Below are 27,476 nucleotides of genomic sequence, written 5' to 3' on the forward strand. Positions count from 1 at the left end.
GGCAACCTTCCGATTACAGGACGAACTGCCAACTCTTGAGCCAAGACTTTATTTATCCCCAAGGGGCAATTATGTATTTTGAAACTTTTTTTGGAGATCTGAAATGTAAATGTGCCCATCTGGAAAGCACTTTGGATTAGCTTCTGTTGTTTAAATGTGCTGTGGGCTGTAAATAAAACAGACGTGACTGTCAAAGGTTCAGACATTTTTCATAGTGCATGTTTTGTTTAACACAATTCATTGGGCTACACACTGAACTTGGAGGATAGAAACAAAGTATCTTATCATATATTGGATTGATCCGCCCAGTTCTTTACCAAAGATACACTACACTGATCCCTTAAAAAATGCCATAAGCAAAAAATAAAAACAAAAACATTTGGGTGTATTTTCAAGGAAGCCTCATCTTGCAAAAAGACACCCCCCCCCCCCCCCCCTCCCCAAAGGGAAAAAAAAAACATGGCTGCCCCTGGGTTATTATTTAAGATGCATGGTCACATAACTTTCAGTTGCGCCCCACAGGACCTAATATATACTGAACAGAGACTGACTGTTATTACTTGTATACATTTTAAAACTGTTTTTCTTCTTATTAGCACTGGTTAATATTCTTTGTGCTTACAATTTTACTGTGAGACAAAGTGCAAAGCAGTAAATGAGACTGTGTGCTATCTGCTTAATGGACGAGATCCTTCTAATTACAAAAATAAAAATGAAAGATAATAGGCTCTGATAAATGTTTTTCACAGGAGTTTGCAGGTGATAACAGTATAGTTTGGTGTGCAAATATTGTTAGAGAAATTACATCATTATTAAACACGTTGAGCTAATCAGGCAGAGACGGATACATGTTTATTTAAAATACATTTTGATAGGATGTGCTGACGTGATGATGTCGCTGTGATGTCGCTCAGATTTCTTTGGCCAAGTCCTCTAATATCCTCTTCATCTGGAGGAGAAAAGGGAGAAGGAGGAAGAGATGGAGGTAAGGAACAAATGAGACTGCTTTGAATCCATAAGTAGCTATTTTCTCCCAGCGCCCTGCATAATTTTAACAAATCCATACAAGGACGTGGTCTCGTTTGCACAAAGTAAAGCTCATTTGAGGAACATGGGAATGTGACAAAAACGTGCATGTTGAAGGTAACATCTGTGCATGGGTGAAAGTACACAAAAACACTCCCTACCTCTGGCCACGTGATAAGCCCGACCAGCTTTCCTTCGTCTGCAACAAACAAGGTTTGGGATCCGAGTAAACTCAGTATACTGTGGGCCTGAGAACACGCAGAGGAAAAAAGGGTTAATGGAAGCAATTTCTCAGATGAGATCATAAATATTCATCTGATGTCCTGGAAACTGCAGGGTTTTTGTTGTTGTCGCTGTTTTGTTTCTTCCCCGCTGTTTTGTCAGATACGTTGCAAAGAAGACTTTTTTTTAAAATTATATGCCCTGTGGATGAGACTGTCTTTATCTTCACATATTTAAGTAACTGAGTGTTTAGAGTGTTTTTCAGCCATCTGTTGAATCTAATTTTAATTTGCTCTCATTTGGCTTCATTTTTTGTCTCTTCCAATTTAACGAGAGAAATATCTTGCTCTTTATGTGCTAGGGTAATGTAATCCAATAGTATCTGTCCACTATCATTTGTTAAGCAGTGTAGTGGGGGTTATTATTTCTGAGAACAGCTGCCTGCTTATTTAAAAAAAAAAAGTCTAGCAAGTCCCCCAAAATAATTGCATATTGTTGATCAGAAACACAAGGATTTGGGTTCGCTGTGTGCAATTCAAACATCTACTTCACTCTAATTGGCTACAAAGCTTTTTGTTTGAGTGTGCAGCGAGAGAGGGAGAGAGAGAGAGCACCAGTTAACAGGGCTTTTAACTGTTGGCACTTGGTTGCTGGTTGTTTGATTGGTTTGTTTGCTGTGGGTATAAAAATATTTTGCAGGAAAAAAGATGGTGACAGCAACAAGGAGCAGGCAATGCCAGAAGGTGGAGGAAGTGTAGTCTCCTGTTGCTGTAGCAGCCGATGAGTCAGTGAAGCACACGTGCCACAGCCTCTGCTACAACTTAAGGTTTTGTGAGGAAGGGAAGAGGATGCTTTTGCAACCCAGCAAGATAAACCCTCTGCGCAAGCTGCAAGTTCACCTGCCAGAGACAAACCTGAGCTCACAAAAGAGATTCATGATCTCATGAGTTTTGCTCCTTGCTTGAATAAAAGTGTTGTGCATTAAAAAAAAAGGTTTATTGTATTTATATTTGTGATCTAATCATCAAAAAAGTGAGATTTTCTGGCATTCTGACTGCATTCTTTTTAGGAGAACAACAGCAGAGAGAACAGGTGGAGAGAGATGAAGAGTGTGGCAGATGGTTGAGGCACTCTAAGAGCTAGTGGAGAGGTTCAGATAGACAGAGATAAAGAGTTAACACAGTTCAGTTTATCCATTCAGAAAATTTGCTCATTACTTAAGAGAAGCAGGAGATGTGAGACCAGATAGGTCCATTTTCAGAGACAGACTGCATCAGTGTTTTACTCATATCTAAATATTTCAAAACTAAGCTAGCTCCAGTTGCTTTTATTTTCAATTTCAGTCTGTGCATAAATGGAATAAAACAGTGAATAAAACAGCTCATTAGTTATTAGCTTTTTCCAACTGATTATGCTATGCTCTGCTAACTGCCTCCCGGTTTGTGCTTTGGAAAGTGTGCATCATCCTCCAGTTCTCAGAAAGTGATAAACAGGATTTCTTGCAATTGTTGGGCCAACTGTTGCTTTAAATCAATGACTGGTAACGCTGCCAGTTCCATTTAACAAAGAGCCCCTACCTCCTGAACAGTGTTGTGAGGTGATATCACGATGGAGGTTTGGTAAATGCAGCATCCTTCATCCAGATGTTTCTCCGGACTCTGCACACACACATGGTTTTCAATTGCTCATAAACATGAATCAGTAATTTGGAGTAAAATGCAACTGAAATATACAAAATCAAATGTTTATTTATTCAAATTATAATTGGTTAAGAAAAATATTCATGGTATAAACTCAAGTCAAGTAAATGCCTTGATTGGTTTTATATTGTACTTGCATAACAACACTAGAAACTAGAAAATTTTAATGCAAGTTTGTAATTACAATACAGTCAACATTTTGGGCAGACATTGTTTTGGAGTTTCACAGCTAAGCCTGGAATTAATACCAGTAGGTTCCATTTTCTTGAAAAACTGATTTCCTACTTTTAACAGTTTATTGTAATCCTCTAAAAAAATAAAATAAAATAAAGTATTTTTCTGTGAATAGAAAATCCTTTAAAGTGGATGTGAGTTGTCATGAAATGAGCTCTTCCATCAGTTCGCAGTCCTGCCAGCACATCCTACTTCAATCATCTTTTTTTTCCAGCTGTTTCACATTCAGTCAATGTCAAATGGATTGCACGGACACGCTCTTCTTTTTAAACGGCTGCTTTTAAAAAAAAAAAACCTCAGTGAACTCTCTGTCTCCATTCAGCCTTTTCACCTCAGTCTTCCAGCGACGCAGGAACGTCAGCAGCTCTGATCGCAGGACAAACCCCAGCAAAATCTGTGACTCTTCAATAAAACAGAGGAGAGAAAAATCAATTTTCTTTGCCACAGTCGGTGCTGCAGTTTAAAGTGCGCGCAGCTCTCTAGCGGCTTTGAGTCATCTGTTCCAAACACAAAAATTTATCCGTGCAACTGCTGCCGAAAGGCTCAGCTGCCCAATTGATTATTTTCTCATAATTGTCACCTTCTCGGGGAAGCACTTTTATGAAGCTGTACTGCTGCAGCCTTTAAGATGGCTACAACTTTTCATCATTTTATTTTACTTTCAGTTGATCTTTGTGATGTCATACCTGTGCGTGCGCTTTAGACCAGCATGTATGTAAAATTTAAAAGCAATAAAATGAAGAAGAGATAATATAGGCAGACTATTGGAGTGAATTATGATCAAATACATTTGTCCGCTCACCGTAGGAGTCTACCACAGGGATTTGCATTTCAGTGCTGGTTCTGACAGCTTGCTCAGCCTCCACTGGCCCAGCTGCTTTCTGAAGCAGCACCGATTTCACCGCAACCTGTCCGACTGGTGTGGATGGAAGCCTGCAAGAGAGATGAATCGTGTCACACCTGGAGAAAAAGCAGCAGTGCTTAAATTAAATGATCAATTCTGAAATTGCATAATAGCGGCTGCCAAATGATAAACAGGAACGCATAAAGGAGAACTGCAATGCTCTGCTTTTACTGATGAATTTGGATCACTTCCACCCCTCATACTCAGGAAGCATGTTGTATAAGAGCTGGTTGGAAGTCAGACAGTACAGCTGCTGCTGTCAGGGCAGTGATATAGAAGACCTTTTGTTATTCCAACAACACTTCATCTGACAGACATAGGCTGATCCATGCGTGGTCTGAACTTACCAAAGTGGTGTCATGATATCTGTTAGTCCTGTGTGATACTGTCGATTTCGGTATCGATCTGATTATTAGTTAACACGACAAAATACACTTTTCAGCCTTTATTTATTTTGAAACTGGGTTTCTGGCACTTTGGGTCAACTTCTGCTGTTTAAACGTGCTATAGGTTATAAATAAAATATATCTGAAAGTGTGACAGCATTAAGCATGAGAAAGCATTAGCCCTCTCAAGGCAGGCGTTGCCAATTTGCAACACTTAAAAACTAACAACCTGATTACGCCACATACATATTTTATGAGTTTTTTTTTACTCAGAAGTACCACTGCAGGACTTGGTTGTGCATTAGCAACTAAAAACTTAATTTGAGCCTGAGGGTTAAGGGTTATATCCTGTGTGGGTGGCAAACAGATGATGATCCAAGTATAGACACATAAATCTCTGTTAAATCTGAGTTCATTTGGATTTTTATTCTAATTACAGTTCTAAGCAGATATATGATTACTGACATTCATAGCCTCTGTGCCCAGTTTCCAGATATTGTCAGTGTGGGTTGTCATGATGAGTTTCTGTTGTGTTTTTTGTGGCTGACTTGGTTAAAAGATTAAATTCATTGTTGTGAGTGTTTTGATTCTGATGGTCGCCTGTGCTCCTGGGAATCGCCTGGTAATCAGTTGTAGGCGAGACAGGTTTGTTGATTGTTGATTGGTTAAAACGTTTTGATGCATTCTCAATCATCCAGGATTGGCGGTAAATCGCTGATTTACCGCCAATCCGGTCATGCCGAATGAGGTTAATGGCAGCATAATTTCTCCAGATCCTTTCACGTGTGCTCAGGGTGAACCTGCTGTCATCTGTGAAAAGCACAGGATGCCAGTGGTGGACCTGCCAATTCTGGTATTCTATGGCAGTGATCATCCTGTTCTGTCAAAGGAGCAGACATCAGTCCTGCTAATGGTTTAAGGACCTTCTACGGTCCTGTCAGCTCTCCTAGGGTAACTGCCTGTCTCCTGGAACTCAATAACACCAAAGCAGCTAAAACTGATGAACAACCTGACCCGATCAACATCCCAGACGTTCAACTAACTTGATGCTGTACTCTGATTAAAAAGTCTTCCCATAATTTTTTAAGCAGTTTATATACAGCCATACATAAAAGTGTTAGTTGTATGATTATTTACACTTTGGTTGGCTTCCTTATAGTTTTATAGTTTCAGTCATGGACTGAAGTTTTGTTGAAACTTTTGATACTCGGCATAACTTCAGAGTCGGAGGATCCAAACATCAACTGATGAAATATTTCACTGTGAAACACTGTTTGAAAAACAAGCTTTGAACAGCAATGAGAAAACCTAAAATTAACTAAAACAAACTTTATATTTTATTAATATAAACTTTGTATTCAGTTTTTTTCACATTTTCACACATTTCCCCATTTCTGGCTAGAATTCAGTAATAGTGTACATTTTCATGCCTTATATATTGATATGACTTTCTTACTAATATAATGTTATTACACACACTGCTCAGCTAGATGCAAAAAACCCACAATCAGCACCAAAGTTTACAGGTTTGCAGGTTTACTACAGATTGTCAGACGGCCTTTTGTGTTTACTTACTGAGGACTTGCCTTCTTCAGAGAGGGAAGGTGTGGGAGCCTCTTGCTGATGGACAAGGCATCATAGAAAGATGGGCGTTGTCCAGAGCGTGACAGGGCGTTGGCCAGCAGAGTCGCCAGGAGGATGGGTACAGCATGCGTGAACTGACCAGTCAACTCTATAGCCACGAGAACTGGGGACAAAGTGTGTGTGACAGCGCCAGAGAAGGCCGCTGCACCTAAAGCAGACCAACCATACGATGCACTTTGAATTGTTGCTTTGTTAAATTTAATGCCACATTTCAGCAAATTTACTTAAAAACTTAAAAAGTTGAAAGGCATGATGATGATAGAAATTAACTTATTAGCTAAAACTGGGTTCAAATTGTAGCTCTAGGAAAATGTTTAGCAAAATTTGAAGTAAACTGATTAATGCAGGCAAAATTGTCCCTTTCAGACATTCAGGCAAAAGTCAATGCGAGTGTAAAATATTAGCACCAAACTACAGCTGGTCAGGTTTTTCTACCAGCAAGTGCGTAGCCTCCTGGGTTTACAGAAGCCCACTGCTGGCCTGGAGTCACTCCAGTGGAAGACAAATAAGCGGCTCCTTCCCCAATCAAACGCCCAATAGCTGCCCCTGGAAAAGAGAAACCAAAACGACCAATAAGAAAGGGTTTCTTACTTAGTAGCTTTGCCATGTTAGGAAAAAGACAGCATTTCACTCCTGCAGATGGGGGATGCAGTGAGACGGACTTGTTATATTGAAATTGAAAGTTGAAACACTCACCATAGATGAACACTGGCATGAAGTATCCAGCTGGCAGAGGCAGGGTGCAGGCGAGGACCAACATCCACATCTCAGACACAACACACAAAGACACAGAGCATCCAGAGGAGTCACATCAGGCTGTGTTTGCACTGCTCTCATTTATGCACAAATGATTCCATTATGTGCATTTGCGTTTCACATTTAAATGTAGAAATGAGAGAACTGCTCATTGGTTCCTGCTAAAGTGACTATCAGAAGCTGTTCTCAGTGTAGAAATTTTCTTTTAAACTCATTTTCTTTTTTGTGCGTTTCCAAGGTGTTCTGTCTGCTTCAAACACAAATGAGAAGAAGAGATGTGTGGACACATAATGGGACTGATTAAAACCAGTAACTGGGCTATTACTTTAATAGCTGTTAAAGGTCAAAAACCCATTCTTTCCACCCGCAGTGCTGGTATGACTGAGCATCAAGCATCACAAGACATTTCATCCTCAAAGGTTAAACAGCCTTTAGTTTGCCTATTCGATTGTGAAAATGTCAATTACTGTATTCCAATTATGGGTCGCTGTGACCCAGCAGAGAGGAACAAGAGGAGTCGCAGCCGAGTTTGGTGCCTTCTTAGGATTCCTAGACAGATAAAAAGATGATTTCATTGACCTTTGCATTCCTGTACCTTCATGAGCAGAAAGAAAACTAAAGAGAAGTAGACAGAAGTCCCTGATGAGCTCCACTCCAACAAAGGCTGCAGCTGCTCGGAGGTGTTGTGGGATTGTGAGGTCCACTGCCTGCTATCCAGGAAAGAAGTGAGGAGCTCCTTCATGGTGTACTGATTAAAAGATTAGTGATATTAGTATTACTACCTCACATTATGAAACAAAAACAGACTGATGCTAACATTGGTCCTCATTTACAAAGAGTGCGTTTGCACTGGAGCTGGGCGGATCGATCCAGATATCAACAGCAACGCCGGTGTTGGTATCGGATCGATACTTTGTTTCTATCCTTTAAGTTCAACATGTAGGAATTGTGTTAAATTATTTTCTAAGAAATAAAAAATATAACTCAATCAGGCATTATGAAAAATATCTGAACTTTTTCGTGTTGACTGTCACATCGATTTTACTTATAAACTATAGCACATTTAAACAGCAAAAGCTGACCCAAAGCACTTTATAAAAAGGCACATTTGCATTCCGGGTCTTAAAAACCTCAGTTTCAAAATACACGAAAAGCTGAAGTACGAGTTTTGTTGTCTTCTCTAATTACAGCCACAGATTTAGTGGCTGTTAAAATCAGAAAATGCAAATTCACGATGATTCATCTCATAACTCATTACACGCTGCTCTTCCCTACATAAGCTGCCATTAAGTTAAAAGTATCGATATCAGTGTTCGTATCGGGAATTCTGGCCCTGTATTTGGTATTGGATGGATACCAAAATTTGCACACAAATCTGCATGAAAACTGTGTGTACCAATATTTTTTAACATTATTTTTTTGACCTTTATTAGATAGCACAGTGGACAGCAGGCAGCAAAGGTGGCAGAGAGTGGGGAAAAACAAAGGGCCTCATGTTCGAGCTGAACCAGGGCTGCTGCCTAAACTGGTAGTTTTTCATGGAATAATTAAGCAGTGGCTCATCAATGCACATGACCGACATTTTCAGATGCACTACCTCTGCTAAGAGCATTTCTATGCTGATATTCATTCTGATGTGATGGTGATATTCAACAACGGCATCAATTAGCGTCTTTGCTAGCTTAATGGGATTATTATGATTTGAAAAAAAAAAAAAAACAGCAATCAGAGTCAATCAGAGCTTTTTAAATGGAATTAGGAAACAAGAAAGTTTCTTCTTTATGTTAGAACTGGGAAATTATTCAAGAAGCTTTGCGCCAAAAATCTCAGTTATGAGTTACTGAGATAGAATTAGATATTGTGAGCTGACACCCTGACAGAAATAAAAGTGAAATAAGCCTCTGTGGTGAGTGTAATAATGTCTAAGGAAGAGCAAAGTAATGACAAACACAAACAAAGTGTTTGAGCTTGTAATGGAGTTAAACAATCTGATCAGGCTCAGATCAAGTGTTGGAGTGAGCGGTGAAATTGTTGCAGACTATAATTGTGGATTAATAGTTACAATTTATAGGAGGATGAGAGCAACGCAGCATACACGGGAGTGACTCAGAATAAAGTGCATTATAATGAAGGAACATTCAGACGAAAGCAACAGCGTGACTCACTGCAGTGTTTATGTCTTTAAATGCTGCTGATGCCCACCTTAGAAGCCATGTAATGACCAGCAAAATGGGGAAACGTCAGTGATGCCAGGAAGAAGACAACCATGCCTGAGTACAGAGCCTTCCTGCAAAATACAGGCATTTGGTTCATTCCATTAGCTTTTAAAATTGTCTGTCTGACTTCTAAATAACCTGAAATGTTTTCCTATCTACTCTAGTCCATGCTTTCAGGGGTTTAAAGTGTGTTACTCGACAAATATTTGCTTCTATCTGGAAAAAAAGGCAAATAAGTTGTCAACCAGATTTTACAGCACAATTCAGGTTGCAAAGAGCTCTCACTCTGTCGTCAGCATCTTGGCGAAAACTGGGTTTGTTTTAGTGAAACGCAGGATCCACCTGTGGCAGAAGAGGTAGCAGCAGCTCACAGCCCCACACAGCAGCCTGTTTTCAGACAGTGACACAAACCACAGTGAGAGATGAGAGGCTAATTTTAATCCAGGCAGCAACAGACTATCGGAAGTCATTACACTTGGAGAAGTCATGGGAAGGAAAAGGAGGAGGAGGAAATGGTTGAGATGAGACTAAAAAAATTGGAATGCTAATTGGTACAGCAGGAAAAACAGCTGGTTTTCATTGTGACTGATATGAATACGAATGCCAGAAGTCAGGGATTATCTGTCAGACAGAGAATAAAAGAGGACCTGTTTGATTATGCAGATACTGTCAAAATAAACCTACCCCAAGAAAGCAAACAGCAGAATTTCCAGCGGGTAGAAAGGTAAAGCATCGGGGAAATTTGTTCTGAACAAGGCCTGGAGAGTCTCTGTGGACATAAAACAAATTGCATCACTTCAATCTTCCCCACAGCCTTTCAAATTTAATAATCCCTCACATTACTGAACTCAAAATGTATTGGATTTTACAGTCTGCCAGCTTAAATGCTTCCAATAACTTTGCCAAAGTTGATGTTTGACACGGCGAGTTATTATATAGCTGTCAACATTACTGACAACAGAAAGAAATAAAATCAGAATTTAAAAAAAGAAAATATTTCATTTATTAAGGATTTACTTCAACATGAGACATCTTCATGATAAATACCATGAGAGAGATGGAGAGTCTGTTTATGTCAGACAGTCTGGCACATGGGTTTCTGAGAGATCCATGTGTCAACATGATCAATAGGCAACTGAAAAAGCTGCAGTGACATACATCTTCTGCCCACTGGTGGATTATTGGTGCACTGCAGGCAGTAAAGGAGCTGCTGTCATGTAGACAAAGCAACAGGCCACACAGTCTCTTCTTTGAATTCAGGTGTTTTCAGCCCAGTTACCACAGGCTCAGAAAAATCAAGCACCTATCCACGCAGTCTGCTTTTACAAACACTGGTAAGAGAACAAGTCGTTCTGCAGAGCTCACTGAATTCCAACGCTCCTCCAAAGTGGATGCTGGATGCTTAAGTGGAAGTGAATGCTGATCAATGTAAAAGGAAAACATGCTAAAAAAGCAGAAAGTAAAGCCAGACAATGCAAATAACCAGGAGCCACTAGGAGTGATTTTACAGAAAATTCTGGGAGTGGATAGACTTTGTGGTCGACCTGGCAAAGGTCAAGGGGTGACTGAGACAATAACTATAAAAGGACATGAGCCTAGAGGGAAACGGGTGGGAAAAGCAGTGGGGACAAATCAGGGATGACAAGGGAAGTAGAACCTTTAGCAAGGCACAGGGGACAAACATCTATGAAAATAAAACAGGAAGTGGCAAGACGAGCAACACCAAACACAGAGATTGAGACGGGCAGGATGAACTGAAACAATAACTTAATATAAACAAAACCAGGAAAACCGAGGGAAAACATAAAGCAACTGTAAACGGTAAGTATTAAAATAACCAAAACTAAGAGATCCTTAACTTAGAAAAACTGGGACAGCAACCCAGGACCATGACATGATCAGCTGTCAATGGTACTACTGCACAGTGGAAACCAGCGTCACCAAGTACTAAAGGCACACAGTGTAAAAAAAAAAAAGAAGTGTCCAACGCTCTGCTGACTCAGTAACTGCAGACTTCCAGATCTTCTCTGACATTAACATCAGCATAAAAACTGTGCGGTTGGAGCTTCATGTCCTGTGTTTCTACAGCTGAGCGCTCATGTAGGTGTAGCGTGTAGGTGGCCCAGTATAATCTAGGACACATGTTTAAAATGTCATTATTTTCCTACGCAGTTGTTGGTGTTAAGTGGTCCAGCTTTTAAAAAGGAAATAGCACAGTGTCCTTGTAAGTCTGACTTCAGTAAAATCTCAGCTCTTCAGTCATTATCATCATATTATCTTGGCCTTGTTGCTGTGAGGAGCTGTTACTGTGGCCTGATTATTGAGCTGTTAGCTGCTGGAAAGCAAGTTTATTACCCTAACCCTTCCCTGCAGGAATTTGGTGTTTGGATCCAGTTTGAATCAACACGCTGTCTGGCTGTCTGGTGGAAGGCTGTGGATAATTAATAGATTTGGACCCTCTGAACCACTTACTCGACGTACTGCTGAACATTTTTCTCTGACATCTGTTTCAGCTCCACTGCCCCAAGCACTGATACAGAAAAACAAGGCGCGCATTCATATTAAGCTTCTCATTTTAGAATATTTCGATTTTGATTGAGTGAACTGTGTTCTTCTTTCTTTTTTTGGCCAATGCAACACAATAATTTTCCATATTTGGAGGGAATTCCTTCTTCTTCTTCTAGGCTTTATTTGGCTTTTTTTTCTGTGACTCTAAAGTAAACCCTCTACTTCTAGACTATTAAAGGAGCGAGTGGTGTTTAGTGCATCCATCACCTCCATCTCCACCCCACACTGCTAAAAGTCGGAAGGTCAACGCCCCACAGGCTGCTGAGAAGAAGCATGGGCAGTAATGCCTCAGGGCGAAGTGAGAGCTCATCACCTCCACAGAGAACAACACACCTGCAGGGGAAGAGGAGCAAAGACACAAAGGAATAAGGTGCAGATGACATTTTGCATGCGACGGCAGTAGCCCTTTCTACTTTAAACAGTACAATCTTTGGAAGGCTGTAATAAATAGTGTTGTCTGCATCTATGCCAACAGAAATAGGGGTATATTTCAGGTGTTAACAGACCCCCTGCTGTTTTATGTAAATTGTGACATTTTGAGCTTATCCTTCAAGCACAAACCTTTGGCAATGAACCTCCAGCAAGGATGCAAAAGAGAAATGGAGGTAAGAAGATCAAAATATTAGGCGGAGAGGTGATCAAAGGAGGAAGAGGTGAGGGAGGAACATATACAAACACGATGGGGGACCAAATAGGGCTGAGGGAGGATAAAAGGGAACAGCAACTTTGTGAAGCATGCAAAAGGGAAATCAAAGGCAGAAAAGAGCATTACCTGAGTAACTGTGCGAAAAACAGATTTGCTGTGAGCAGATACATAAAAAGTAAAAAAAAAAAAAAAGCTCAACCTGGCTTTCTCACCGCCAATGGGAGCTCCGAAGCAGCTGGCTACCCCGACCCCGGCAGATACAACCAACATTTGTCCAGCTGCTTTTTCCTACAAGAAACACATGCTGTAGTGTGTGTGCTGTCTCTTTTTTCAGACTTTTATGCTTTAAAGAACGTAGCAGGATTTCATTTATTGTTTTCCAGAGAAGCATTTCACACCCCGTCTGAGCCCATCTGAGGTCCCTTGCTATGATTCAAATAACATGGCCTCCAAACAGTGGAAGAATCAAACACAAAGCTCTTAACATTTAGACATCACTCAGGCCTTAACAAGCATGTAGAGCCTATGTTCTCTTATTGTGTTTCCTGTAAAGATGACTCTGTCTTTACTGGAATTATTTCAGTCCTTCGATGTGATTCATTTTTTCTGACGTGTCAAAAGCTGCAGTTCCTCAAACGGCCACTCGTGGCTGGCTCCAAAAATGAGTCGTCCTCCATAGACCATCATGTTAAAACGCACAAATTTAAAGTATAAACCAAAAATGCTTGCAACCTGAAACAAGAAGCAATTTTAGTTTTTATCGCTAATTTTCTCATTTAGGACAACTGCATGAGGGTTGAAGTTTGCATGATTTGCTTATGGCAGCTTTGGCTGAGAGGTGGAAGATGACACTGCCCACTTACAGCTAGAGCAGCGGTCCCCAACCCCCGGGCCTCGGACCTGTACCGGTCCGTGAGTCGTTTGGTACCGGGCCGCGAGAGTTGAGGCTCAGGTGTGAAATGTATGGTTTTCAGAGTTTTTATCGGTTTTCAGCGTTATTTTGTTATCGTTTTTATCGTTAACTCGGTGTCCCTGGGTCTTTTCAAGTGTGTTATGAATAAATCTTCTTTTTTTCGGTACCGGTACTAGTTTTATTTTGTTGTATTTATCCGCGACACCTTAAAGGCCGGTCCGTGAAAATATTGTTGGGCATAAACCGGTCAGTGGCACAAAAAAGGTTGGGGACCGCTGAGCTAGAGCATTTTGGAAAGGCTTCACCTCAGCACTGATCTGGACCTCTCAAAAACATTTGCGTCCTTTTGAGCATTTTTAATGGAATTATCTGACAAATAATGGGCTGCTGTGCGATTAATATTTCTAGACTGTCCAGGAAGACTGTAGACAAGTTCTAGTATTATATTTATGCATCACTTACTTTTATTTCACTTAGCACTTATTTCAGCACTTTCATTATCAGGTATCTGTTACAGCAGTTAGGCTTTGATCTTAACCCAAGGATTAAATGTGTTGCAATGAGGTAAGCAGAAAGAGATGAAGATGACAAATAGATTCTGAGTCAGAATTATTTGTCCAAACAGATTAGGGGTCCTATTTACAGCAAAATGATGACATCCAGTGTTCACACTCCTTTTGTTTTTTACTAACTTCTAAATCTCTTTTAGCCACTAAATGGATTTATATAGCACCTTTCCACTTGTGCTGAGCACTCAACTTTCTGTCTCACTCAACTGTGTCATTCACCCGATCAAACATTTATTTAGGCCTAAGCTCACGTACTGCTTTGGAGACAAGTAAAAGTTCTGTATTTTGTGCAAAGACACTTGGATTGGTGGACTGGAGGGGTCAGGGATTAATCCAATGACCTTGTGATTGGTAGATTACCTACTCTAACACCTGAGCTTCAGCTGTGCCACTAAATCATCTCTGGCTTTGTTTGCCTGGTGTTTGGTACCTGATGTGCAATATAAGGGGTTTATCAAAGCTTTTCTCTTTTTTTTTAACTGAAAGGTTTCTGGGCTTAAATATCAAAAAAGTTGAATTAAAATGTGCTTTATTTCTAACATACACAGACTGTTTTAATGTACAGCATCCTTTTTAGTTACTTCTCTGTGCTTTACCTTCTTATCACGTTGTATGAGAGTGCAGAGATTGCTCAGGTAACCTCCCACCATGGTGGAAAGATGCACAAATGGACCCTGATGTTTCGAGGTAAATATACAGAACCGTCACAACAAATCAGAAAACACACCATTAGCAAAATGATTACATTACTGCTGCGCATTCTGAGTAACAAAAAGACATGCTGAGTCATCTTACCACTTTGCCCAGGAAAACAGTGCTGCCAGCAGCCAGTGTACAGATGAGGCCCAAGAACTTGGAAAACAAATTAGTGAGAGACAAATAATGCGGCATTTCAAATCCCGCCAACATGGTTCTCACCTCTGGTATCCCTGAGCCTGAGAAGATAAACAATTGGGAGTACAAGATTGAGTTTGAGGTACAAAAGCAATCACAAAGGCAAAAAAGACTATTATAGGTGAATACGCAAGAATGATTTTTGAATGATTAAATAGAGGGGAACGTCAAGGCAAGGATTTCTTTGGGACTTAAAAAGACCATCAACACAAAACAGGCAAGCTGAAGATGAACTGTGTTTCAGTATTTGATTGTAAAGGCTATATCTGCACAGGGGGATTTTGGTTGCATAAATCAAACCAATTTCTCCTTTTTTATGGTTCAGCTGAGATGTCTCCTTGTTTGCTTTGTTTGCAAGTAAGAGACCAGAGGGACCGCTGGGCTACAGTACAGAGCTGCACTGCGAACGGTGGACAGATAGAACACATAGTCCCTTAGATATGCTTTATCCTACATCCTTCATACTTCATACAAGATTTCTGAGACTGCTAATATCATAGTTGACTTCTTCATATCTCATTTGACTGTTTTTCAATACCATTTATTTTAGATAGACAGAAAGACGTTTTCAAGAGAAAAAAAGTGGGTGATGAAAAATGAATATTCACGTTCATTTGTGCTCATTTATCTTTTTTCTAAGACTATAATGAAGATAAAAAGGTTGAATGTCCTTTCATGTTACGGTGTGGCCGCACAAAATCACCTTGGATAATTAGCCTTTCTAATCTTATGCCGTGTTGTAGCCAAACACTACATAGCTTCCACGGTAATGATCACTTGTAAGTGAATGAATGGCAAAAGCTTGCTACTGCAATACTCATCAGCTCACACACATCCACATTTGGTAGAGACTCAGTGTTTGCTTAGCTGTCACATCTAAAAAAAACTGGTGCTTTAAAGCATGGGCTCACAATTTTTCCAAGTCTGTCTTACAACAATAATCAGGTTTGCATGTAAATATATGGAGAGTTTTTCGTGCTGTAGTAGTTCCTGTTGTTCACAATAATAATCACTTTCTATTGACTTTTAACCCTGTAACAAGTGTTTGAGACCTCTATATCATTAGTGTTATTGTTTTGTATGTTTATGTTAAAGTTGAATTAAAAGTATAAATAAATAGCATAAATAATATAAATACATTCGAGTCTGAATCTAGAGGCATTATGAGGCGTTGATGATATGAGTTGTAAAGAAAAATCAAGTCTTTTTAGTTATAAACATCATCTTTGGACACAAATAGTTTTGCTTTTTTCTTTCAGTTTTGACATGGACACCTTTGTTTTAGGTAAGCTTGTTGATTAAAAATGTTCTCACAGAACTAAATTGCATACTGAAGAACGTTTCAAGGAAGGGGTGTTTTCTGCTAGAGCTTTGTTTGTAGTGTGTGGTGACTATCCCCCAAGCCACAATCTAACTAAGATAGATTTGAGACCTAAAATAAAAACTAATTCCCTCTTTCTTCACCTGTGGACTTGGACGGTTGCAATGCCATGCTCTCAGAATACAGAGAAAAGCAGCACAGCCTGTGAAAAAACACCTGAACTAATCATGTTTCCTGCTTGTTGCTCAACAGACCTGTGGAGAAAGGACAGATGTTGTGGGAGAATGATGATGCAATGGCACAAATACATGCTGGGTAAAGAGTCCAGCAGAGAAACTGCAGCAAAACATTCCCTTCCAGCATCGTATAAAGCCACTGGTGAGCTGCAAGAGACACGAGAGAGAAGCACTGATTATTTGTGTGCTTTGCTTACTTAGCTTGTGTGTGTGTGTGTGTGTGTGTGTGTGTGTGTGTGTGTGTGTGTGTGTGTGTGTGTGTGTGTGTGTGTGTGTGTGTGTGTATCCACCTCGCAGCAGCTTCGCTACACTGAGGTCCATGAGGAAACTGAGGATGGCAGTCAAAATACCCAGAGCAGCGTAGCCATACCATTCAATCCCACACACTGTTCCCAGACAACACCTCAGCTTCAACAGCAGCTCTAAGGAAACAAAAAGGTTTAGCATGTCAGAGCAACAGCGTTGTGCTGAGATGTTACAGAGGTGGTAAAGTTAAAAGGTAAAGTTCACAATTACTTGGAAAGCTGTGGAGCATTAAAGTTTTACATTTTTCATCAGATTGGATTCAGTTCAGTTTCGATTCAGCAGTTTCCAGAGCAGGTTTGAATCTTTTAGGTTAGTTTGCATTGTTTGATTCCAGCCTTCTAGTTGTTGCCTTTGAATTAGATTGTACAAAACAATCTGAAAATATAAACACTTGGGTCACAGTCGTATGAGCACCCCAACGTATTGAACATAAATGATCATATTAAAAATAGGCCAAAACTAAGGATATTTTTTGTCTTCATCTTGTTTTGTTCTACTTTTGTTTGTCCACTTGGAGTTAACCTCTTAAATGGTAAATGGCCTGTATTTGTATAGCGCTTTAAGCTCCAACGCCCCCTGATACGGGGGCAAAAGGCAGGAGATCAGGTAGGCTTGGGGCTTAAGAGGTTAATAATAATAATAAGGTATACTTTATTGATCCACGTGGGGAAATTCCTCTCTGCATTTAACCCATTCCCTCAGTGGTGTATCCTGGGGTAATCAGTTGTTTTGGGTCTCACAACATCACAGACCCTCGCTCAGGTGAGCCACCCGATGGTGATCAGGCCTTGACTTGCATACCAGTAGCTACCAACGGATCAGCCCTCTTAATCCACAGCCACCTTGTGGCTTTCTCTGCCACTTCACTCACAGCCTGGATGGCATTCTTTTTGGCTGCCCCAGCCACACCCAGCCAGCAGAGGACTTTGCAGTGATCATCCTGCAAAGCCCCTGGATCGCAGGAACGCCAACGATACCGACCATCGCCCGGGCCTTCGGGCAGCTGCTGACGTGTTCTAGGGTGCCTCTTCCAGAACACAGGGGACAGATTTCCCCCACACTTGTGTATTCAACTATGGAGCTGTGCACAATCCTTATTTTTTTCCATTTGTGCAAGGCTTGAGTCAGATAACTTAACTTGAAACAACACCTACAGAATCGCATAAGCTAATATTGAAGTAAGCACCCATCAGAACAAACACTAATATGTTCAAACATGCTGTACTTGAGTAGAACTACAGACACTAGTGCTAAAAAACACTCCAGAAAAAGCTGAAGTACAGATTTAACCTCTTTACTCAAATAAAAGTGAAAAAGTACAGGATCTGAAATGTACTCAAAGTATAAAGTAGCTCTTTGGAGGATGTTTCTACCACATATATTTGTGTAAAGGTAACAGGAATATTTTAGCACTAGTATTTGTACTTCTACTGCAGTAAAGAATGTTTTTACTTACTTCAGTATTAGCACGAGTGGTTCTGTAGTTGTTGTTTCAAGTTAAGTGACCTGACCCAAGCCTTGCATGAATCTAAAAAACAAGGATTGTGCGCAGCTCTGTGGTTGGATACACAAGTAACAATGAAATCAAATGACAGTTTAGTATAACTGAAATAACAGAAGTATAAAAATATAATATGAAAGTTAAATCACCAGATGTATAGTATGAAATATAACAGCAAACGATTATACTTGGGTATGAGAACTGAATATTAATAAGATATCAAATCAGTAATTAGGTTTCAGTGTTGCACCCTGTCCTTAGAGCAGAAAATACATATTTAAAAGATGTGATAATATCTTATCAATAAACTCTGTTATTGAGTTCAAGATTCTGATCAATGTATGACTTTTCAGATTGAGGTCAAACCAAACTGGAGCTCCAGCGTAAAACTACATACTTGATTAAGATTGCACATGGCTGCTCTCAGATAGATTGATTGCATCAGTATTGATCAGATTATAACGATTTTCCAACGTCACTCTGACCTTTGACAACAGCACGGTGCCGTCTGCATGGTTTCCATGGATCCGAAAGGAGCGGGCTCTTATTATGGGATGTGTCCGATTGATTTTCTTGCTCCCAGTTGTTGTTCTCGCCATCCGCTTTACTCCTTCGAGGCTCATCCGGGCTCTTCATTTTGCCTTGAAGTGTTTGCATTGCAGTGTGACTAATGCAATTACAAATAAGCTGCTTGAATGAAGATAAAATACTTACATGTAAGACAAGCAGACTTACCTTCAAGCCCCAATTGAAGTAGTATGATGTGTTACAGACAAACGTCTGTGTGTAGTACGTACAAACTGGTAGCTGGTTGTCAACTGACCTCTGTTAATGTGTTATTATTAAGGTGATGGGGCAGTCACGGCTGAAAGGGTAGCTAATATTAACTCTTTGGGGGAACATGGGTATGTGCCCTTCATTTGTCTGGACGTGCATGATATTCAGCTTTTAGGTAAAACAAAATATGCTTAAAATACATGTTCCACTGTGTAATTTATGAATTATCTGATAACTTTAGCTATTAAAATCTGATAAATTTAACTGGCTAAACTAAAAATTGCGATTTGTTATATATATTAGATATTCAGTGTCTATTTTCCAAGGTCATAGAGGACTTAAAATTGTAAAATGAATGATTTTCTTTTTTTTTCTTTTTCAAATAACTTAATGGTCCGACTTTTAAGAACAAAAACAGAATATTATATTATATTATATTATATTAGATTAGATTAGATTAGATGGAAATGCATTCATTTAAATATAAACTTGAAGGTAGGTCAGTTGAAAATCAGTTTTAATCTGAGCTTTTGTTACTGCAATAACTTTACAACTGCAAGAATTGCAATTAAAAAAAAACTATGACCTTGCTTAGAAGAGTGATTGTCTTTAAAGGCCCCGAGAACCAGAAAAAAACATTTTGCACAAAACTGTCATTGTGAATTCTCTTAATGTCCCAAACTTTGCAGGAAATGCAGGTTTAGCTTCAACAGGTTGTTGAAGGTCAAGGTAATCATTGTTCAGTCCTGGAATACACATACACATGTGTGCGCACCCACACACACACACTTTAAATCAGCCCTAAGTTAATGGCTATCAGTTATACATCCAATTTATTCTTTCATCCGTTTTGTTTTAAAAAACTGAAGTAAAGTATGCATTCTCTCTGTCTCTCTCTCTCACACACACACACACACACACACACACACACACACACACACACACACACACAATTACTCAGTATAAAACTTGTTTCCATGGGAACAGCACGCTGAGGTTCCTAGAGAGCCAGACCGAGAGACGCTACTTTACTCTTGTGAACAATGACTGCTGCTGACTTGAGAAGTTTTCCTCGCTGTCAAATAAGTAAATAAACCAATCAATTTATTCCTTACAGTTTCTGAATCCTGAAGCTGAAAATGAATGCACTTGCAAATATAGACAAAGCTTTATTTGAGAGTAAAGTCACAAATTAAATGACCTCCATTTATTTTCTTTGTGAGGCTGAGGAGAGCTGCTTCTCTGTGATAAACTGAGGTTGAAAATGTTTTGCTTACAGCAATCTCGACAAATGACTTCTGCCTACATAGCTATGTTTTCATGGAAATACGATAGGTTAATGAATGAAAACATGTTATGACCTTCAAGCACAGCCGCAGTCTGTTACAGTGGGATCTGTCTGCAACATTAACAACCAGCAGCTGAAACCGGCAAAATCATACGTGCTGTGTGTGTGTGTGTCGCAGGTGACACGGTGTCACTAGTTAGTGAGAATGTCATGCCTGATCATTGTGTTTTGTCTATCCACACTCACTCTGACCCACATACTGAATATATAAAAGTGGTGATCATCCTGCATGACTCGACTGTACTAATTTACTGTTAATTCAGCTGTAAGCCTCAGACTAAACAACTGGTCTAAAACTAAGAAACACTCAAGTAAAATTTAAAAACAGTTTAAAAAAACCCATCCCCGTTCCAAAATGCCATGTGATTCATAAAGAGTGGACATCATGCCTTTGATCCTTTGAAGTTTTTTCCTTAAGTAGGGGTCAGGAGCAGCAATTTTTAGTCAGTTTGTTCGCAGCCTTCAAACGTTCGACCAGAGATATATTTGGAAGTATTTGTAAACCTTTTCAGAGTCACTGTGCACAGGCGCCAACATGTATCCACGAAAATGCCCACAAAGAAAAAAAGATTATGCCGCCTCTCCTTTGAGGTCTGGCCGGCCAATCGCTCCAGGAAAAACAACCATGGATAGTGTCTTATCAGCCCGAAGGACATTACAGGAGAACTCCGACCTACATGCAAAAATTAAACAAATTGAAGAAGAGAAGCTTCAACTGGAAGAGAAGTGCAAACAATTGGAAGCACGAAATCAAGAGCTGGAAAAACAACAGCAACGCCAGCCTTACACAAAAATTATTAATGAGGCCTGGGAAGGAAAGTTTGGTCAAGCACGAGAGAAGATTTTGTTCCTGATGAAGGAAAACAAGAAAAAGAGTGCTGAATTAAAAGAAACGTCTGCCCAGCTTCAACACAAGAATGCTACTATTGAGGAGATGCAAAGGGATCTCGAAAACATGGAGCAAAAGAATCAGGTGCTCCGAGGAACGCTTGATGAAGCTATGGAAGAAATTGTACAAATCCTCGGACAGAAAAAGGAAGAGGTCACACAAATGCAGGACCAACTTGAAGGCATAAAGGAAAAATACAAAGTGCTGAAAGTCAGGCTGGATGAAACAGTGCAAAAATAAAGAGCTTCTTCAAGAGAAAGAGCAACAGGAAGAAGAAAAACGTATTCTCCAGGACTTTGAGAGAAGAAATCTAAAACTGAATGAATTTTGTAATACAATGAAAGACAGAAAACCTGAACTGGAAAGAGAAGTATTGGAAAAACTACGTTCAAAGATGCAGTGTAGGATCAATGAAATGGCGAAAAAACACTCAGAGGTCATTAATGAGATGTTGTTGAAATTAGACAACTTGAAGTGCGAAAACGCTGAAATGCTTGCGCAAAAGCAGCAACAAGAGCAAATAAATGAAGACCTGCAGTGTAAGCTTCAAGAAATCACAAGAAGAAATGAGCATTAAAAGAAACGGAGCAAAGATGCCAGAAACTTGAGAAGGAAATTGAAGAAACAAACGATCAGTTGAGAACCCTCATCCTGGAGAAAAAAGAGCTCATGGAAAAGTACCTGAAAAAGAAGAAAAGGCGCTGCTGCTTATTCATGTAGCCTCGTCGTCCTCCACCTCTGTTCCATCTTAATTTTCACCACTCCTCTCCCCCTTCTCCCTTTCTCTCCTAACACCTCTTCCCTCTCTCCTTCATCTTTTTTCTTTTTCCACCCTGACCCCCCAACCAGTCCCGGCAGTTGACTGCCCCTTCTGAGCCTGGTTCTGCCGGAAGTTTCTCCCCGTTTAAAGGCAGTTTTTCTTCCCCACTGTCGCCTAGTGCTTGCTCAGAGGGGATTGTTGGGGCCCTTTTTTTTCTTTTTATTACCGTTTTCCTTTATTTACTGATTTGTTTTTGGGTTTTTTTACTTTTCTTTTACGTTGTTTCTTTATTTACTTGTTTAACTTTTTTTTCCAACTATGTAATAAAATTATAAACCAATTGAATTTATCCTTTGAGTATTTTATGGTCATGCCTTGTCTTTTATGTCCATCCTCTACACTGACAGTATTCTGTTTATGCTGTCTTTTTTCCACACAGGATAAAGTTGGTGTGAAGGTTTCAATCTGTGAATGAATCTAAGCACCATCACCTTAACTCTGTTACCCTTTATGTAACTGAACTCTGACCGTGAGCACCACAGCCACTGCGTACCAGTCACACGCACTTTAAATCCATCACAGTAAACCAGTTATTTTATCTCAGTTTGTTTTGCAGCACATTTCACAACATGAAAAAGCATAATGTCAAATGTACAGACTCAAAATCTGATTTAAAAACATGAGGACTGACCTGTAAGCTTTACATTTACAGTTTATCACATACCACTGAGCAGTTCTTACCTGTAATTCTAACCACTCTTCTTCCTTTTCTTCCGTCTTTCTTATCTTTTTCCATCTCTGAGTGTAGTTAGCTCTCTTTCTCTCCCTGTGAAATACAGCAGCTGGACCGTTAGCTAGCAACACACTGTGCGACAAAATGCATGAAAGCCTGTGTGTTTGTGGACATTTGTTGAGCTAATAGAAATGTTGCATTTGAAACGACTTACAACTTAAAAAATATGACTCGCTTAATGCTCGCTCATCTTGTGTAGGGCTAAATAGATGCTGACGGAGTGCAACCGTCCTGCAACTGTTCCGATGTTGTGCAAAATAAAATGAATAAATAAAAATGCCGGCCCACTTTAACCCCTGGCTATGGCACACCATTTGCCTCTTTCATCTATTTTCATGCGACATCCCCTGGTGTTTAATAGGGGGACAGGACTGACTCGAATGTGTTAAACCAAAAATAAACATGTTTTGAAAATGTAAGGAGGAAAAAGTACTGGTATTTGTTTAAAATCAAAAGTTGACAGATACATAAATTCCTAAGTAAAGTGGAGATACCTGAAAATTCTATTTAAGTACAGTAAAAATTTCTACTTCCTTACTTCTCACTTCTGCTGCCTATCAAGCCCGCTTGTCGTTTTTTGAGCTTGCGCTACAATCACCTAGAGGTGGGACCGAGTCATTGTTTTGTAAGTCTCAAGTAAGTCTCAAGTCTTTATCTTCAAGTCACAAGTCAAGCCTCAAGTAAAGTCAGGCAAGTCAGAGTCAATGTAAATAAAAGACCATGTGTTCTTTTTTAAATCTGTATTTATCTCAACACTTGACAAAACAAGTGAACTTACAAGACATGCACAAACTAATTCTGAAATTGCACCTCTATAACATACAGCTCTATTAAACTTTGCTGCAAGAATATTCTTCCTCTAAACTACAAATTCACAGAATAAACATTCAGTGAAAAATGCAAAAGAAGAACTTCCTGTTCAAACAAAAAGTGCCGAGATTTCCTTCTGTATATAACAATGAACCATTGCAGTAAATTTAGTGCAGTGTGATTAGCTTGTCCACTCTCTCTCTCCTCTAGTCACTGTGTGAACACGTGTGTTTGTATGTGTCCATGTGTCAGTGACAGAGGAAACAAAACAAAACAAAAGACCCAGATATATGTGTATATTAGGGGTGCAACGATACTCGTATCGATATTGAACCGTTCGATACAATGCTTTCGGTTCGGTACGCATATGTATGAACAATACAAAATTTGTAATTTATTTTATCAACTTTCCTTCTGATGATGCTGTCTGTGTTGAGCGCTCAGTGAATCTGCGTAGGCTGCACTGTCGAGCGCAGATCCACTGAGCGTTCAACACAGACAGCATCGTCAGAAGGAAGAGCGCAGGGCAAGCTAGTGAGACAGAAGTTAAGCTCTCCTTGCAACATGGCAAATTGAACCTCCCGCACCCTCATTCAGATCTGGCGTTTGGAATTATTTTGGTTTTCATGTGACGTATGACCCTGAAGGTAAGCGAGTCATGGACTAAAGTAAAACAGTATGTTGGATGTGCCACGCAATGCTCAATTACATGGGTGGGAACTAGTGTGTTAGCGCAGTTAGCTCTTAACGTGTTGGCCGTCTAGCCCCACGCAGGGGTAGCTCGTTAACGGAGATTTGCCGTGTTGTGGCGTTAACGTCATTTCAACGAGATTAACGCTGACAGCACTAGTGGGAACACAATGAATATGACTGCACATTTACGCCGACATCATCCTAGTGCAAAGACAAATGGAAGCAGACAAAAACAACAATCATACATGCTACAAACTTTACCCGAGTCATTTAGACAGCCGTTAGCACATGATTCTCCTTATGGGGACCTGATATGTTTAATATTGTGGCGAGCTCAGACAACGAGGAGACGGAGGTATCGTTTGGTCTTGCTTCCCGTGAGCTAGCCAGGGAGCACAGCCGTTTATTGACATCTGCAGAAGAACACTGCCGCTAGCTAACTGCTCAGCGCAGCAACCGCACAGCAACAACAACACACAGAGCGCCCTCTGACCCCGGAAGGACACACCTTCTCAGCGAGAAGGCGTCACTATGGCAACATAAACAAAACATAACTGTACAAACAAAACCCCGAACAGCCCTGACCCGCTACATAGCCCCCACCTAAGGGGTCAGTCGTCCCCGACGACCCCATTACCCCACACAAAGTCCTGCAAATGTCCAGGTGCCTTCTTTTGGCGCACTGGCCGGGGTCACTCGGGTCAGAACATGGGGTGCCACCATCATCCCACTTCTGACACCAATGTGGCGAGCTCAGACAACGAGGAGACGGAGGTGTCGTTTGGTCTTGCTTCCCGTGAGCTAGCCAGGGAGCACAGCCGTTTATTGACATCTGCAGAAGAACACTGCCGCTAGCTAACTGCTCAGCGCGGCAACCGCACAGCAACAACAACAACAACACACAAGGCGCCCTCTGACCCCGGAAGGACACACCGTCGCAGCGAGAGGGCGTCACCCGTCACTATGGCAACATAAACAAAACATAACTGTATAAACAGAAGCCCGAACAGCCCTGATCCGCTACAATATGCTGCTGAGAATATAGCCCAGAAGAAGCGTATAGTATAGCTTTTATTTTGGAAAGAGCCATTTCTCTGTAATAAACTCTCTTTTCCAAAGATGAGTGATTCCTCAATCAGATACAGGTGTTACCGCGCCAGATCCGCGGCCCCGAACCGTAGTAAGGAAACCTCTGGCAGTTACTTGAAGGTCCCGTAACTGACTCGTAGTCGGCAACAGCTTACTATACAGGTCAACTCCGCTAGCAAAAAGATCGAAGGAGGCGTAGGAAACTGCTTCACCGAACTTTATTTCTTCTCTAAGGCACGAACACCGCGTACAGTGGGCTGAAACAGTTTACTCACAGCGAGCATCGCCGACACAACTCTGGCTGTCGAGGGAGTTATTATATTCCTTTTATTTATTTTCTTTTCGTCTCTTCTGTAGCTAACCGTTACTTTTTCCCCTTCTCCGCTCTCTCTCTTCACACACACACACACACCAGGCAGTCCCGCTACACACATCCCGAATACATTTCCCATCAGGCTTCATCCTTAAAGGGCCATGCCTGTAACACAGGGCTTGCAAAATCGCTAGCCCGACGTCCCGGGGCTAGCGATTTTTCCAGTCGTACTACCAAAATCTATCTCTGCCCTGCACGTCGGGCTATTGTAGGAAGGAAAAATATATGTCAATGCTTTTGCATTCTTTCGGAAATGTAGCTGGGTAATTATGTCATTGGCATCGGTGAGCCACTGTCAATATGTGACATATTGAAATCGCGTTTGAATTTGCGCTTGTTTTTTGCTTTCAGTTTGCAAATGTCCAGGTGCCTTCCTTTGGCGCACCGGCCGGTCACGACCGGCGGGGGAAAAGTCACTCGGGTCAGAACATGGGGTGCCACCATCATCCCACTTCTGACACCAATGTGGCGAGCTCAGACAACGAGGAGACGGAGGTGTCGTTTGGTCTTGCTTCCCGTGAGCTAGCCAGGGAGCACAGCCGTTTATTGACATCTGCAGAAGAACACTGCCGCTAGCTAACTGCTCAGCGCGGCAACCGCACAGCAACAACAACAACAACACACAAGGCGCCCTCTGACCCCGGAAGGACACACCGTCGCAGCGAGAGGGCGTCACCCGTCACTATGGCAACATAAACAAAACATAACTGTATAAACAGAAGCCCGAACAGCCCTGACCCGCTACAATATGCTGCTGAGAATATAGCCCAGAAGAAGCGTATAGTATAGCTTTTATTTTGGAAAGAGCTATTTCTCTGTAATAAACTCTCTTTTCCAAAGATGAGTGATTCCTCAATCAGATACAGGGCTTGCAAAATCGCTAGAGAGCGACAGCACTGATTGGTGAGTGATGATAATTTGTGCACCAATTCCTCTGACATTGTCTTATCAATCGTTAGCTTACTATGCAAACATGACAAGTGAAATCTCCCGCAGCAAGCTTAAACATATGAGAGGTTGATCGCGCAGAGAATCGCTGACCGTTATGTGTGTGTGTGTAAAAGCAGCAGGATATATATTTTAGTTCTGCTGAGCCAAATAAGACAGGTCAGGGTGAAGAAGTGACAGCCAAAGAAAAGCTTACCACAAAACGGAAAAGTTATGACAAATCAGACTATAAGGCAAAAAGAAAGTGCAGCTTTATGGTTTCATGGACAAAAGAATTTCTGTGGCTGCAATATGACGAGCTATATAACCGGGGCTGCACATAAGTGGTCCGCAGGTGCGCATTCGCTGTCAAAAAAAAAAAAAAAAAAAACGCGCACAAGATATGAAGTTGCAACGCGTGTTTGCATACATAAGATTTTCTGGAGGAGGACAGACATTTGTTTAAAACTCTTAAAGATGTCGAAGAAGCTCCTTTAAGCAATTACTGTGATGTTCCTCCACCTCCAAAGAAATGTCAGAAGGAGTCCGAACCACAAAAGAAGCACGTATTCTCGGAAAAGTGGTTGCAGGAGGTGAGCTGGCTTCAAACAAATGATGAACGCACAGAGATGTGGTGCGGAATGTGCCGTGAAAATCCCACTCTAGCGGACAAAAACAGTGCTTTGCAACTTCTTATCTGGTGCGCGTCTTTTATTTTGACAGCGAATGCGCACATGCGGACCACTTATGTGCACCCGTGTAAATAACATAATGTTCTGCCAGGTGTGTTGTTGGTTTTCTCTCGATTTCTGAGTCGACAAGCGCCTTTGTTACTGGGACCAGTCATTTTAAGAAAGGCCCCCATTAGAACCCATGAGAAATCCAAGAAATGCATTATTGCTCAGTCTGCAATATCTTTCCCAGAACAAACACCAATTGCAAATAACATACTCAAAATAAACCTGAAAAATCTGT

At 40.7% G+C, this 27,476-nt stretch overlaps 1 protein-coding gene and 1 pseudogene across 4 annotated transcripts; one reads left to right on the forward strand and one right to left on the reverse strand.

Annotated features, from left to right (window-relative positions):
* Nucleotides 1-441: 441 nt before the first annotated feature.
* On the reverse strand, nucleotides 442-25,603 carry clcnk (chloride voltage-gated channel K). 4 transcript variants are annotated; one of them, XM_086276922.1, is made up of 21 exons: nucleotides 25,477-25,603; nucleotides 22,558-22,642; nucleotides 18,528-18,683; nucleotides 16,526-16,657; nucleotides 16,254-16,382; nucleotides 14,580-14,719; nucleotides 14,381-14,458; nucleotides 12,515-12,590; nucleotides 11,864-11,989; nucleotides 9,773-9,857; nucleotides 9,374-9,475; nucleotides 9,075-9,159; nucleotides 7,468-7,620; nucleotides 6,813-6,882; nucleotides 6,552-6,662; nucleotides 6,048-6,264; nucleotides 3,985-4,115; nucleotides 3,514-3,584; nucleotides 2,826-2,906; nucleotides 1,188-1,274; nucleotides 442-949 (listed from the first exon to the last, which is right to left on the reverse strand). In XM_086276922.1, exons 2-21 carry the CDS (start codon nucleotides 22,610-22,612, stop codon nucleotides 911-913), a joined length of 2,124 nt encoding a protein of 707 aa, XP_086133048.1. In that variant the 5' UTR covers nucleotides 22,613-22,642; nucleotides 25,477-25,603; the 3' UTR covers nucleotides 442-910. The 4 variants fall into 4 exon arrangements, with proteins under 4 accessions (XP_086133048.1, XP_086133049.1, XP_086133046.1 ...); XM_086276923.1 differs by lacking the exon at nucleotides 25,477-25,603 and adding an exon at nucleotides 24,374-24,573 and having other exon boundaries at nucleotides 6,048-6,219; XM_086276920.1 differs by lacking the exon at nucleotides 25,477-25,603 and adding an exon at nucleotides 24,374-24,554.
* LOC147305202 (uncharacterized) lies at nucleotides 20,703-21,776 on the forward strand (annotated as a pseudogene).
* Nucleotides 25,604-27,476: the final 1,873 nt, after the last annotated feature.

Source organism: Aulonocara sp. 'chitande type north' Nkhata Bay, linkage group LG20 (genome assembly GCF_057382095.1).
Source record: "Aulonocara sp. 'chitande type north' Nkhata Bay isolate Kocher_YH1m ecotype deep benthic linkage group LG20, A_spYH_male_GT1.1, whole genome shotgun sequence".
In the NCBI taxonomy this organism is placed as follows: domain Eukaryota; kingdom Metazoa; phylum Chordata; class Actinopteri; order Cichliformes; family Cichlidae; genus Aulonocara; species Aulonocara sp. 'chitande type north' Nkhata Bay.